This window comes from Bufo bufo, chromosome 6 (assembly GCF_905171765.1).
Source record: "Bufo bufo chromosome 6, aBufBuf1.1, whole genome shotgun sequence".
Lineage (NCBI taxonomy): Eukaryota > Metazoa > Chordata > Amphibia > Anura > Bufonidae > Bufo > Bufo bufo.
In genome coordinates this window covers 332,709,301-332,723,406 of record NC_053394.1, presented here as the reverse complement: position 1 = coordinate 332,723,406, position 14,106 = coordinate 332,709,301, and the positions used below count along the sequence as shown (strand labels likewise).

The following is a 14,106-nucleotide window of genomic DNA, read 5'->3' as shown; positions in this document are numbered from 1 at the left end:
CTTCATTTAACGGCGTGGCTGTTGAAGCTGCGGCCCTAAGGTTCCGCGGTCTCTCCGAGTCAGTCATCAAGATTATGCTCCATGCACGTAAGCCCCAGTCGGCCAGGATTTGTCATCGTACCTGGAAGGCTTACTTTGCCTGATGTGAATCTAGCGAGGTTCACCCTCTCCTTTTTTCCGTCCCTAGGATTCTTGCCTTTCTTCAGGCCGGCCTTGAGAAGGGTCTCCGCCTGGCCTCCCTCAAAGGTCAGGTCTCGGCCTTGTCTGTCCTTTTCCAAAGATCCTTGGCTTCTTGTTCCCAGGTTAAGACTTTCCTTCAGGGGTGGCGCATCGTGTCCCTTCCTTCCGTTCTCTGGTGGAACCCTGGGATTTGAATTTGGTCCTCTCCCTTCGAGCCCCTTGAAGGAGGTCTCCCTTTCTTATGTCCCCTTTAAAGTTGCGTTTTTAGTTGAGATCACTTCCATTCGCAGAGTCTCCGAACTGGCGGCGCTCTCGTGTCACTCCCCCTTTCTGGTTTTTTACCAGGACAAGGTTGTCCTGCGCCCAGTTCCCTCCTTTCTTCCCAAGGTGGTTTCTTCCTTCCACATTAATGAGGAGATTGTTCTACCTTCTTTCTGTCCCAACCCCTCTCATCCCAGAGAGCGGTCTCTCCACCGTCTGGATGTGGTTCGGGTGCTTCGGCTGTATCTCCAGCTAACGGAGTCCTTGCGTCGATCTGACACTCTCTTTGTTGTCCCTGACGGCTCACGTAAGTGTTTACAAGCCTCCAAAGCTACCATCTCCCGTTGGATTAGGTCGGCCGTCAAGGAAGCCTATGTGTTGAAGGGTCGGGAGCCCCCCTTCCGGTTGACCGCTCACTCCACTAGGGCGGTCGGGGCATCATGGGTGGTTCGGCATTTAGCCTCTGCTTCCCAGGTCTGCAAGGCCGCCACCTGGGCCTCAGTTCACACCTTTTCCAGATTTTACCATATTCATTCCTTGGCCTCTGCTGATGCCAGTTTGGGTCGCAAGGTTCTGCAAGCGGCTGTGCGCTAGGTTCTTCGCATGGCTGTTTTTCCCCACCCTCGGGGACTGCTTTTGGACGTCCCATGGTGCTGTGTCCCCCAATGCCATTCACGAAAAAAATAGATTTTTGTACTTTCCATAAAATCCTTTTCTTGTTGGATGCATTGGGGGACACAGATCACACCCTTGTTGTTTTTTTCTTCGTTCAGGTTTTCCGGATTTCCCAGGACCCTTTGATAATGGTCCTCTTTCTGGTTTAGGACATGTTGGCTTCACTGTTCGTCTGGTTTTTTGATGCTCCTACTGCTTTCGGACCAACTGGTTAGTTTAGTGTCTGAGCAGAGGGTATAGCCGATCTGGGTGGAGCCAACACTTTTCTTTTCTAGTGTCAGCCTCCTAGTGGCAGCTGGGCATATACCCATGGTGCTGTGTCCCCCAATGCATCCAACGAGAAAAGGATTTTACGGTAAGTACAAAAATCCATTTATTTACATGCCGCAGTCTCCTCAAGAGTATGGGGAGGAGCGATCGCTAATGCCATTGCTCGTCCCCATACAGACTCATTGTTTGCCGGCAGCAGATTGTGTTTACACAGAACAATCTGCTGCCAGCAAACTACGATTTTTGTGCTGCACAAATGATCGGATTACCCTATAAACGAGCGTTTCACTCGTTCATTGGGGAATTGGCGGTACATTTACACTGCCAGATAATCGCTAACGATCATTCCTATGAACACTAGTTAGAGATTATCTTTTGGATTCTCGGCCTGTGTAAAGGGTCCTTTAGTCTGAAAGTCCTAGTGATGTTTGCTGTCATGACTACAGCTGGAGTCGAACTAGCAAATAGGTGAGATCCAGATAGCTATTCAGCCCTGAAATCATAGATAAAATGACTGTCGTTTTAAAATAAAAACATTCCACCCTGTAATTACCTCTATGTGGGTGTAGGGTGCCATACCCAAGCCATGGATTTCCATGCCAGTGTTTCCTGGCATACTGATGGGAGAGCTGTAGACTTGCACTACAGTACTGCAGCTGCCACTGTTTGCTTGGACAGGGACCCCCATAAGATTCTGCCCCGGTGCAGCTGGGGCTGGTGGATGTGGGGGTCGGGGAGGAAGAGAGGGCGCGTGGAGATAGGTACCACCAGTGTGCATGCTGAGGTTACTCTAAAAAAAGACAAATTCATTAAATATGAGGAACAATCATTTATTATTTCATATGAAAAGTAGAACAAAAAAATAAGAAAAGAAGGTGTATTCAATACAATACAAGAGATAACAGTTTGGCCTAGAGAATACAGGCTGCCGCAAATGGTACCTGTATTAGGGAACTGCTATTGTGCAATTCTCTCATGTGAGATGTAAAGTGGTTCCTTAAAGGAGTATTCTCATCTTGGACATTGGGACATATCCCTAGAGTATGCCCCCAATGTCTAGTAGGTGTGGGTCCCACCTCTAGGACCCACACCTATCCTTAGAATGGAGCCCGTGAAGTCCCGGAAGGGCGCACCACGCATACACGTCTGCCCCCCATTCATTTCTATGGGAGTGGCGAAAATAGACTAGTGATCCGCTCGGCCAGTTGAAATGAACGGGAAGCGCACCATGAAATTGCGGCCACTGCTCCATTCACTTCTATGTGGCTTCCTTAAAAAGCCGAGGCAGCGCTCAGCTATTTTCTACAGTCCTATAGAAATGAATGGAGGGCGGGGGTGTTGTGGGCTCTGTTCTAAGTATACCACCTCTTGGACCCGCACCTATCAGGAATTGGGGGCATATCCTAGCCATATGCCCCCAATGTCCGAGATAGGAATACCTCTTTAATGGTGCATCATTCTAACGGGACTATCTACTCAAAATAAACCTATTAAATAGGTCATCCATATTAGATCACTGGGATTCCGCCACCCAACCAGACCAAGCACAGCGCCGTTCATTGGATAGAAGTTGTTCTTGGTAGTGCAGTCCAATATGGGACTGAGCTGCACCTAGGCCATGTAACCGATGAACTGGTCTTCAGCAGTGGAATGGCGGGGTGCAGGGAGTCGGACCCCACCATTCAGAGGATAGGACATCAATGTTCTAGTCCCCTAAAACCCCTTTAAGGCATATGGACATTGTATTTGATGCACAGCTTTTCATCTTGTCCATTACTATATATTGGCCTTTGAATCTACTTGTTTAAGTCTCCCCATCTGTTACCTGCACGGGGGCTGGTGTGGGTGGCATGGGCTGATCCAGCGAGGTAAGTGCTGACATTGCAGAAAGCAGGACTTCATCATTCACCAAGACATTTCCTTGCACCAGGGTCTGGATGAGAGGTGATGGCGGAACCGCGATATAGGTGGAGATCTGAGAATAAAAATTCTACTAAGAATTACATCATGAATAAATAAAACCTGTGCGCACAGTCTATAATGCCTTGAGTTTGACCCCGTCTTTTGTGTAAATTATTTTGTCTCTAAATTCTCATTTTCCACATATGTTAAAAAGTGCTAGTCAGAAGGATCAACCCTATGAAACCAGCTATGCTGGGTGGTACGGTTGATCCTATCTGCTGATTAAAATCTTTTTGTATTTTGTGAAATGAAGTTAGCAGTGTTCCCCAGAAAAAAAAAACACGTTTCTAGTGCACCAAGGGGTGTGACCAGCACTAGAATGCTGAGGAGCAGAGGCGCGCAGAATCGCTATGCCACGCCCGTGGCAGGGCTCTAAAGGAACACAGTGAAATTCCAATAGACTCCAACGCTAAGGCCGAATGCACACGGCCGTGGAACACGGACGTGAGTGGTCCGTGGTATCCCGGCCTGGCATCCTGCTGACAGCAGGAGCGCACGGCGTCATTGTTTGCTATGACGCCGTGCGCTTCATGCCACCGCTGCACTACAGTAATTCACTCGTATAGATCATACCAGTGTATTACTGTAGTGCAGCGGCGGCATGAAGCGCACGGCATCATAGCAACCAATGACGCCGTGCGCTCCTGCTGTCAGCAGGATGCCAGGCCGGGATACCACGGACCACTCACGTCCGTGTTCCACGGCCATGTGCATTCGGCCTAATGCTGATGATTGCTTGTTCAAGTATATTTATTTTAAAATATAAAAATACTTATCCCACACAGCAAAATGAAAAAAAAAGTCAAACTGGCCAATTCGCAGTTTTTTGGTCACTTCACCTCCAACAAAAAAAATTAATAAAAACTGATTGAAAAGTCATACACACTTCAAAATGGTATCAATGAAATGCACAGATCACCCTGCAAAAAAATGAGCCCTAACACAGTTCCGTACGGCTCACATAAAAATAAAAAAGTTGTGGGCGTCAGAATATGGAGATGCAAAGAGAACATTTGCTTTTTTCCAAAGTTTTTTTTTTTTTTTCCAGTATTAAAATGCAAGAAAATCTATACATATGTAGTATCGTTGTAATAATACTGACCCGGAGAATGAAAGTAACAGGTCAGTTTTGACCGCATAGGAAACGCTTAAAACAAAACTCAAAACTGTGGAGGAGCTGTGTTTTGTTTTTTTTGATTTTTTTTATAATTTCACCCCATTTTGAATTTTTTTTCCCACTTCCCACTACATTGTATGCATCCGTAAATGGTGCTACTAAAAAGAACAACCTGTCACGCAAAAAACAAGCCCACAAACGGCTATGTGAATGGAAAAATAAAAACATTTTGGCTTTGGGTAGGCTGGGAGTAAAAAAAAAAAAAAAAAAAAAAATGAAGGGGTTAATAGAGTTGATCCTGTTGACTGGTACTCTTTAAGACAGGGATAAGCAACCATCGGCACTCCAGCTGCTGTGAAACTACAGCGCCCAGCATGCCCACTTTGTTGGCTGTTATTTTAACTCCCATAGAAGTGAAAGGAGGATTCTGGGAGTTGTAGTTTCAGAACAGAGCTGGAATTCCATAGGTTGCTGATTTTCTGTGTGCATTATTCTTAATTTTCCTGGTGTCAAAGTGAGGAACCAAAAAGGAACCCGTGTGGCATGGAGGGCGGAGTACTGTATAGTAGACAGGGCTTCCTGTGGCCACTGCAGTATGGGCAGCTACATTAGATCGCAAAAAGGATGCGTTCAACCCTCAGGAGGTGTTTCAGCCACACTTATTGCAAACAGGTGCATAAAGTCAAGCACACAGCAATGCAATCTCCATTAGTAGTTCGGGCCGTACTGAACAGCTGAGTGATGCTGCACCTTGGTAACTTGTCAGTTTATGATATTACTGTTTAAGGGGTATTCCCATCTGGTCATTTATGGCATATCCAGAGCATATGCCATAAATGTCCGTTAGAGACGGGTCCCACTCCTGCCTCAAGACCAGGACCCCATTTCATGCCTCTTTCCGTTCACTTCTATGGCCCTTCCAAAAATTGACGCGTAACCCTGCTTGGCTATATTTGGTTTGATGAGCTTGCACAGATCCCTGACCTCAATTCCATGAGCCAGACACTAGATAAAAATAGGTGACTTTTTTCCTGTGTCCGTGAAAAAAAAAATAATGTGCCCGTGATTTATTTCTTTTTGACGCTAGTGGTACTTGACTAGACTATTTTGCTGGTCATTATCCTCATTTTTCGGCTCACAGTAAATGCTCAGTATAATGAGCTATAGACGTGTTGGTTTTCCCATTTGTTTGTTAAAAATGTTGGCTCTCCATGATTTTGGACAGACGCACTCCAACATCTTGTGGAAAAGCTTCCCAGAGGAGTAGAGGTGATCGTAGCCAAAAAATGAGGATCAACCCATATTAACGCCCGTGGATGCCCACAAGCTCATACACGTGTGCCCGTCAGGTGTCCACATACTTCTGGCCTTATTTTATACATGTGCTGAAATTGTGGCTATGCTAAGTGGTCGCTAATAAATGGACTAAAACCATGCGCAGATTAAGGCCTCTTTCACACGGGCGTTGCGGGAAAAACATTGTAATGCGTTTTGCACTCGCCTGAGAAAAATCGCGCATGTTTGGTACCCAAACCCGAACTTCTTCACACAAGTTCGGGCTTGGGATCGGTGTTCTGTAGATTGTATTATTTTCCCTTATAACATGGTTATAAGGGAAAATAATAGCATTCTGAATACAGAATGCATAGTAAAACAGCGCTGGAGGGGTTAAAAAAAATAAAAAATTATTTAGCTCACCTTAGTCCACTTGATCGCGGCCCGGCATCTCCTTCTGGCTTCATCTGATCTCTGTGCAGCAACAGGACCTTTGGTGACGTCATTCCGGTCATCACATGATCCATCACCATGGTAAAAGATCATGTGACGTACCATGTGACGACCGGAGTGACGTCATCAAAGGTCCTTTACCCAGGTCCTAAAGAAAGAATACAGAAGGAGATGCCGGCTGCGCTATCAAGTGGACTAAGGTGAGTTAAATTATTATTTTAATTTTTTTTAACCCCTCCAGCTCTGTTTTACTATGCATTCTGTATTCAGAATGCTATTGTTTTCCCTTATAACCATGTTATAAGGGAAAATAATAATGATCGGGTCCCCATCCCGATCGTCACCTAGCAACCGTGCGTGAAAATCGCACCGCATCCGCACTTGCTTGCGGATGCTTGCGATTTTCACGCAATCCTATTCATTTCTATGGGCCTGCGTTACGTGAAAAACGCACAAAGAGGAGCATGCTGTGATTTTCACGCAACGCACAAGTGATGCGTGAAAATCACCGCTCATGTGAACAGCCCCATAGAAATGAATGAGTCGGTATTCAATGCGTTCACCTCCCGCATCGCATCCGCGCGCAATACTCGCTCGTGTGAAAGGGGCCTAAGCCTACTTTCACATCTGCGTTTTTGCTGTCCGGTTTTCAGATCCGGCATGGGGTCTCAATACCTCAGCAAAATGCATCCGTTTGAATAATACAACTGGCTGCATCCGTTCAGAAAGGATCCGGTTGTATTATTTTGAAAATGAACATGCCGGACTCTGGCACTAAAACGTGTAGGGGAAAAAAAAAACGGATCCGGCCCCATTGACTTACATGGTTTTAGTTCAGTTTCCCATGCTGCACACAAAAACGCTGCTTGCAGTGGTTTTGTGTCCGACATGGGAACGCAAGAAACCCAGAACGGAATGCATTCAGTTTTGTCCCCACTGACAATGAATGGGGACAAAACGGAAGCGTTTTCCTCTGGTTTTGAGATCCTCTGTCAGATCTTAGACCCGGAAAGGAAACTGCAGATGTGAAAGTAGCCCAAGTACTGAGTGAGGCAACGAAAAAAAATGTATTAATATGCCGGGTCTGATGCACTCATAGATTCCATATTTCTACTCACCTGTCTGTTAACTGGCGACTGCTGCACTGAGCTGACCGGCGGGTTGTACACGCTGTGATTACCCAGAGAGACCGACGCCAGGGAAGGTGTATTGCCATGGCACTGCTCCCGCTTGTGGATCATGAAAGCGGGCAAAGAGTTAAACTGTTTTTTGCATTTCCCGCACAGAAAAACGTCTTCATCATCTGTAAAAGAGAAGCAGCATTCAGGAATGGCGACTGAGCGGTATTATGTCGCGGTGTTTCTTGCTCATCAGTGATGGAGCCCCTACATCAAAGGCCTCTTTCACACGAGTGATACCAATTGTGTCAGGGTCTGGTTAGGAAAAAACGGATGGCTTTGAACGCAAGTTTTCTCTGCAAATGCGTTCAGTGTGTGCGCTTTTTCCATCCGGTATGCAGGCGGTTTTCACGCGCGTGAAAAAAAAAAAAAAAATGAAGAATACAAATCTACATCTCCTAGCAAACATCAGTGAGAAACACATCGCACACGGATGCCTTCCGTTTTTTCACACAAGCCCCGTTCACTTCTATGGAGCCAGGGCTGCGTGAAAAATGCACAATATAGAACATGCTGCGATTTCTCCTGAACGCAGAAATGATGGATGAAAAACGTACACAGATTTATAGAAATGAACTAGTCAGTCTGGATGCCGTGCGTTCACTACACGCATCGGAAAACACGTGTGAAAGAGGCCTTAGCCAGAATGCACATCGGCTCGTAAATCCCTTGTATCATTATGTACGGACACAATGCGGTCTGTGCGCGATAGGTGCAGGCGTAATCGGACAATATTCTGATATTTACTGACAAACTCTCAATATGGTCACACTCTCGATGGTTGGTCAGTTCTTCGCAAGGGAGAACTCGTACCTGGTTCTCATGGATTCAAGAGGTTTGTTGGGACCAGGTCAGGTTTAGGTCATCAATATCTTATCGGTGGGGACCCAACTTCGGGCACCCCCGCTGACCAGCTGTAGGCCGGGGTGCTCAGGTGACTGCTGCTGCCTCTTCCTTGGCCTGTGATGTCACGGTCACATGGTCTTTATGCAACTCAGTCCCATTCAAGTGAATAGGACTGAGCTGCAATACCTTGCACAGCCACTATACAATGTATGGCGCTGTGTTTTTTATACTAGGAGGAGACCCCGATGCCTGTCTGTGGCCGCATCAAACCGCTGATTAGCAGACCCCCACCAATCAGAATTCGAGAATAGGTCATTAATATTTAAATTTTTCCCGTCAAGACGTTTCAGCAGTTTTCCTGACGTTTCGCCTTTTCATCCCCGTGTAGATATCGCCTAGTACAAGAGCAAATGACAAGAGAATGGACCAGAGCCATCTTTGCCAGTTCTTAGTCGTGGAAGGAGTACTTGGCATGGCGCTCCCTTGGCGGGGAACATTTCCCACACATGAGGTGTACAAAGGGGTTGTGTACTCTGAGACATTGGTGGCATACCCCTAGGATTGCACCTCTGGGACCTGCACCGGTCTCTAGAACAGGTCCCCCAAATTGAACGAGGGCGCACGGCGCAAGCACGGCTACTCTCCATTCACTTCTAAGGGAGTTCCCGAAAATAGCAGAGTGGGTTCGCAGATTCTAGTGCTATGCCACCAATGTCTCAGGTGACACAACCTCTTTAAAGAGGTCCTGTTATCACTCCTGACATGTCGGTTTTATTAAATAATTGTATTCCATGTGAAGTTCTGGAGCATCTTTTCTTATAACTCTGTGCTGTTCCGTTATTATTCCTACTAGGTGTTGATGAATACATTTCCAGCTGGGTGTTACCAGTTTGAAGGCGGGGGTCCCTGCGCATAGTCTGTCCAATCAGTGCTCCCAGTGGCAGACTTGGCAGGGACAAAGCCCTTTGACCCAGTGGCACACTTGGCAGGAACACCCGGATGGCATTTTATTACTAAATGTAGGAATAACAGAGTAACGCCACAACATACAGTTAGAAGAATAGATGCTCCAGAATTGGTATTACATGGGGAATGCAAGTAATTACTAAAACAGACACGTCTTGTACTAGGCGATATCTACAGGGGGATGAAAAGGCGAAACGTCAAAAAACTGCTGAAACGTCTTGACGGGAAAAGTAGGGGATGGCACACGAAATAGCGGAACTCAGAACCAATCGACGCCAAGTCTACCAGGGCGCCCTTTACTAATAGGAAGGGGTCCTTTGAGCATTTTGCACATCACAGATTTGCCATGGACAGCCCAGGCTTACAATGGTGGAGGTGCCCATCAATTAAACCCATGGAAAATGTGAAAATGCAATTGGTAAGTAGAACATTTTTTAACAGTCCTCTGGTATTTTCAGATATATAAGGTCAATGTAAAATCACCATTGTCTTACCAAGTCCCTGCAGGGCTGCAGAACTGCTGACATTTTGAGCCGTGGGGTCCGACACACCACCCTGTCCATCCAGCAGTGACTGTACAGCAAGGACGGTCTGGTTGTCCATGCCTAGAAAAAAAAAAAAAATGCCTCAGTTTTCATCAGTAATGATGTAGAAGGATGGTGGCATGCAGCGTGCCGTATCTCAGCTGTGTGAGGGGTAAGAACAGCGACATGATCTTATGGGCCTGAATATACAGGATAAGAAAACTACACATCTTTAAGATCAGTGAGCGTTTTAAGGGCTTTCGCTATCACATAAATTACCCCTTCCTGCCCAGGCCTAATTTAGCAAATCTGACATGTGTCACTTTATGTGGTAATAACTTTGGAACGCCTTTACTTATCCAAGTCATTCAGAGATTGTTTTCTCGTGACATATTGTACTTCATGATAGTCATAATTTGAGTCAATATATTTCAACTTTATTTATGAAAAAATCAAAAATTTACCAAAAATTTTGAAAAATTCGCAATTTTCAAAATTTCTATTTCTCTGCTTTTAAAACAGAAAGGGATACCTCATAAAATATTTATTACTTTACATTCCCCATATGTCTACTTTATGTTGGCATCATTTTGTAAATGTAATTTTTATTTTTTTAGGACATTGGAAAGCTTAGAATTTTAGAAGCAATTCTTAAATTTTTTTTCAAAAAACACTTTTTAAGGACCAGTTCAGGTCTGAAGTCACTTTGTGGGGCCTACATAGTGGAAACCCCCATAAATGACCCCATTGTAGAAACTACACCCCTCAAGTTACTCAAAACTGATTTTGCAAACTTTGTTAACCCTTTAGGTGTTCCACAAAAATTAAAAGGAAAATGGAGATCAAATTTCACTTTTTTGGCAGATTTTCCATTTTAATCCCTTTTTTTTCTTTAACACATCAAGGGTTAACAGCGAAACAAAACTCAATATTTATTACCCTGAATTTGCGGTTTACCGAAACAACCCACATGTGGTCGTAAACTGATGTAAGGGCACACGGCCGGGCGCAGAAGAAAAGGAGCGCCGTATGGTTTTGGAAGGCAGATTTTGCTGAACTGGTTTTTAGATGCCATGTCCCATTTGAAGCCCCCCTGATGCACCCTTACAGTAGAAACTCCCAAAAAGTGACCCCATTTTGGAAACTAGGGGATAAGTTGCCAGTTTTATTGGTGCTATTTTGGGGTACATATGATTTTTAATTGCTCTATATTACGTTTTTTGTGAGGCAAAGTAACCAAAAAATGGCTGTTTTGGCACTGTTTTTTTTTTTTTTTTACAACATTCATCTGACAGGGTAGATCATGTGCTATTTTTATAGAGCAGGTTGTTACGGAAACAATGATATCAAATATGTCTACTTTCTTTGTTTGTTTCAGCAAAGCATTTTTGAAAAAATATATATGTTTTTGTGTCTCCATTTTCTAAATGCCATTTTTTTCTATTTTTCTGCCAATCGTCTTGAGTGGGGGCTCATTTTTTGCAGGAAGAGTTGACGTTTTTATTGGTACCATTTTTGGGTACATATGATTTTTTTATCATTCATTATTGCACTTTATGGGTCAAGGTGACCAAAAAATTAGTTGTTTTAGCACAGTTTTTATTTATTTATTTTTACAGCGTTCATCTGAGGGGTTAGGTCATGTGACATTTTTATAGAGCAGATCGTTACGGACGTGGCAATATCTAATATGTATACTTTTTCTTATTTATTTAAGTTTTACACAATAAAACCAAAGCCAAGTTTTGAAACCCAAAAAATTATGTTTTAGTGTCTCCATAGTCTGAGAGCCAGAGCTTTTTTATTTTTTTGACCGATTGTCTTAGGCCTCTTTCACACTTGCGTTGTCCGGATCCGGCGTGTACTCCACTTGCCGGAAGTGCCCGCCGGATCCGGAAAAACGCAAGTGTACTGAAAGCATTTGAAGACGGATCCGTCTTCCAAATGCTTTCAGTGTTACTATGGCACCCAGGACGCTATTAAAGTCCTGGTTGCCATAGTAGGAGCGGGGAGCGGGGGAGCGGTATACTTACAGTCCGTGCGGTTCCCGGGGCGCTCCAGAATGACGTCAGAGCGCCCCATGCGCATGGATGACGTGATCCATGCGATCACATGATCCATGCGCTTGGGGCGCCCTGACGTCACTCTGAAGCGCCCCGGGAGCCGCACGGACGGTAAGTACACTGCTCCCCGCTCCCCACTACACTTTACCATGGCTGCCAGGACTTTAGCGTCCCGGCAGCCATGGTAACCATTCAGAAAAAGCTAAATGTCGGCTCCGGCAATGCGCCGAAACGACGTTTAGCTTAAGGCCGGATCCGGATCAATGCCTTCTAATGGGCATTAATTCCGGATCCGGCCTTGCGGCAAGTGTTCCGGATTTTTGGCCGGAGCAAAAAGCGCAGCATGCTGCGGTATTTTCTCCGGCCAAATAACGTTCCAGTCCGGAACTGAAGACATCCTGATGCATCCTGAACGGATTTCTCTCCATTCAGAATGCATTAGGATAATCCTGATCAGGATTCTTCCGGCATAGAGCCCCGACGACGGAACTCTATGCCGGAAGACAAGAACGCAGGTGTGAAAGAGCCCTTAGTTAGAATCTCATTTTTTGCGGGATGAGGTGACAGTTTGATTGGTACTATTTGGGGGGGCATACACCTTCACACTTTATGTGATGTTAGGTGACAAAAAATAGCTTTTTTGGCACTGTTTTTATTTTATTTTTTACGGTGTTCACCTGAGGGGTTAGGTCATGTGATATTTTTATAGAGCTGGTTGTTACGGACGCGGCAATACCTAATATGTATACTTTTTTTATTTTACTTTAACACAATAGCAGTTTTGAAGCAATATAAAACATATTTTAGTGTCTCCATTGTCTGAGATACATATTTTTTTATTTTTTTATTTTTTGACTGACCGTTTTAGGTAGGGGCTCATTTTTTGCGGGATGAGGTGATGGTTTGATTGGTACTATTTTGAGGGGCATACGCCTTTTTGATCGCTTGGCGTTGCAATTTTTGTGATGTAAGGTGACAAAAAATGGCTTTTTTGGCACTGTTTTTATTTTATTTTTTACTGTGTTCCCCTGAGGGGTTAGTTCATATGATATTTTTATATAGCAGGTTGTTACAGACGCGGCGATACCTAATATGTATACTTGTTTTTATTTATTTCACTTTAACACAATAATAGCATTTTTGGAAAAAAATATGATGTTTTAATGTCTCCATGTTCTAAGAGATATAGTTTTTTTTTTGGAATATGAAAGCTACGCTGCGATTTGTTGCTATGGGCAACAAAGACCGTTTATCTTTCAGGGTACGTCCACACAGGACGGAATTTCAGCCGCAGATTTTGCAGCGAAGTCTTGCAACTAATCGGTGGAAAAATTTCACTCTGTGCATTAGAAGATTCTAACAGAGCACCTATTATTTCACCCCTATAGAGAAAACGAATGGCGCGTTACGGAAATCGCCACGCAGTGCCAAAAGGAGTGACCGTGGCCATATACATGTGCCATGATGAGATTACGATGGTCAGCAACCTCCGACCCTCCAGCTGTTCAGAAACTACAACTCCCAGAATGCTTCATTCACTTCTGCCGGAGTTTGAAGAACAGCCGAGCATGTTTGCATGCTGGGAGTTGTAGTTTCACAGCAGCTGGAGATTGCTGACCCCCTGTCCTATGGAATCAAGACATGAAAAATATGGAAAAACAGCAAACAGGGGAGGGGGGAAAAAAAAGCCATTTTCATGCTGTGATGGTACATGTTGTCTATGGCTGATGTCCACAATGGAGACAGGTCAGTAGCTGGAGGAGCCCAGGACCATTGTCCTCTGCTGCTGTTCCAGCTGCCACCCTCCTCCCTGATGAAGCAGCTTTTCCCGGAAGCCTGCCCCCTCTGCTGCACCTAACAACCCCTGGGCTCTTCCAGCAGCCGCCCCCCTCCTGTCCCCGGCCATGCACACCACATATGTCAGCACCTCACGTGCACCAGAAAGAAAACAGCAATCAGGTTCATGTTTTACCTTCAAATGCCTCAAATATTGCTTGCGCCATCTTGCAGGCTGCAGATGTCCTAAGAGCAGCATTATGGGAAACGCGTCTAGGAGCAATACCTAGGATGGCCAGCAGAGGGAGCCAGTGGGCACATGGATATTTCTACTTTGCAGATACGTTCTGCATAAATATGCGAAAACAAACACCATGGTAAATACACATCAAGGTAAATGCACACATAGTCTGGGTATGTCTAAGTACACTGCGTGCACGACGATGACAGACCTGTGAGAGCTTTTGGCGGAGACAGTTTATTGATATCAAATGAGGATCAAATATGACTTCATTATAAATGAATCGCCCATTAGTTTACGAAATGTGTCAGAGAAATTA

General features: G+C 44.8%; 1 protein-coding gene across 3 annotated transcripts in view; it reads right to left on the bottom strand.

The window, feature by feature from the left end:
- ZNF341 (zinc finger protein 341) overlaps positions 1-13,825 on the bottom strand; it is a 56,690-nt gene extending 42,865 nt beyond the window's left edge. For 2 of the 3 annotated variants that reach the window (XR_005779873.1, XM_040437682.1), the window contains exons 1-5: positions 13,743-13,825; positions 9,678-9,788; positions 7,312-7,496; positions 3,212-3,376; positions 1,940-2,176 (exon numbers count right to left, since the gene is read on the bottom strand). Coding sequence is in view for 2 of the 3 variants with exons in the window: in XM_040437682.1 (XP_040293616.1) it covers positions 1,940-2,176; positions 3,212-3,376; positions 7,312-7,496; positions 9,678-9,788; positions 13,743-13,773 (729 nt within the window). In the remaining variant the exon portion in view is untranslated. The remainder of the gene's footprint in view (positions 1-1,939; positions 2,177-3,211; positions 3,377-7,311; positions 7,497-9,677; positions 9,789-13,742) is intronic. The other variant, XM_040437683.1, reaches the window with a different exon arrangement.
- Between the last annotated feature and the right edge of the window lie 281 nt (positions 13,826-14,106).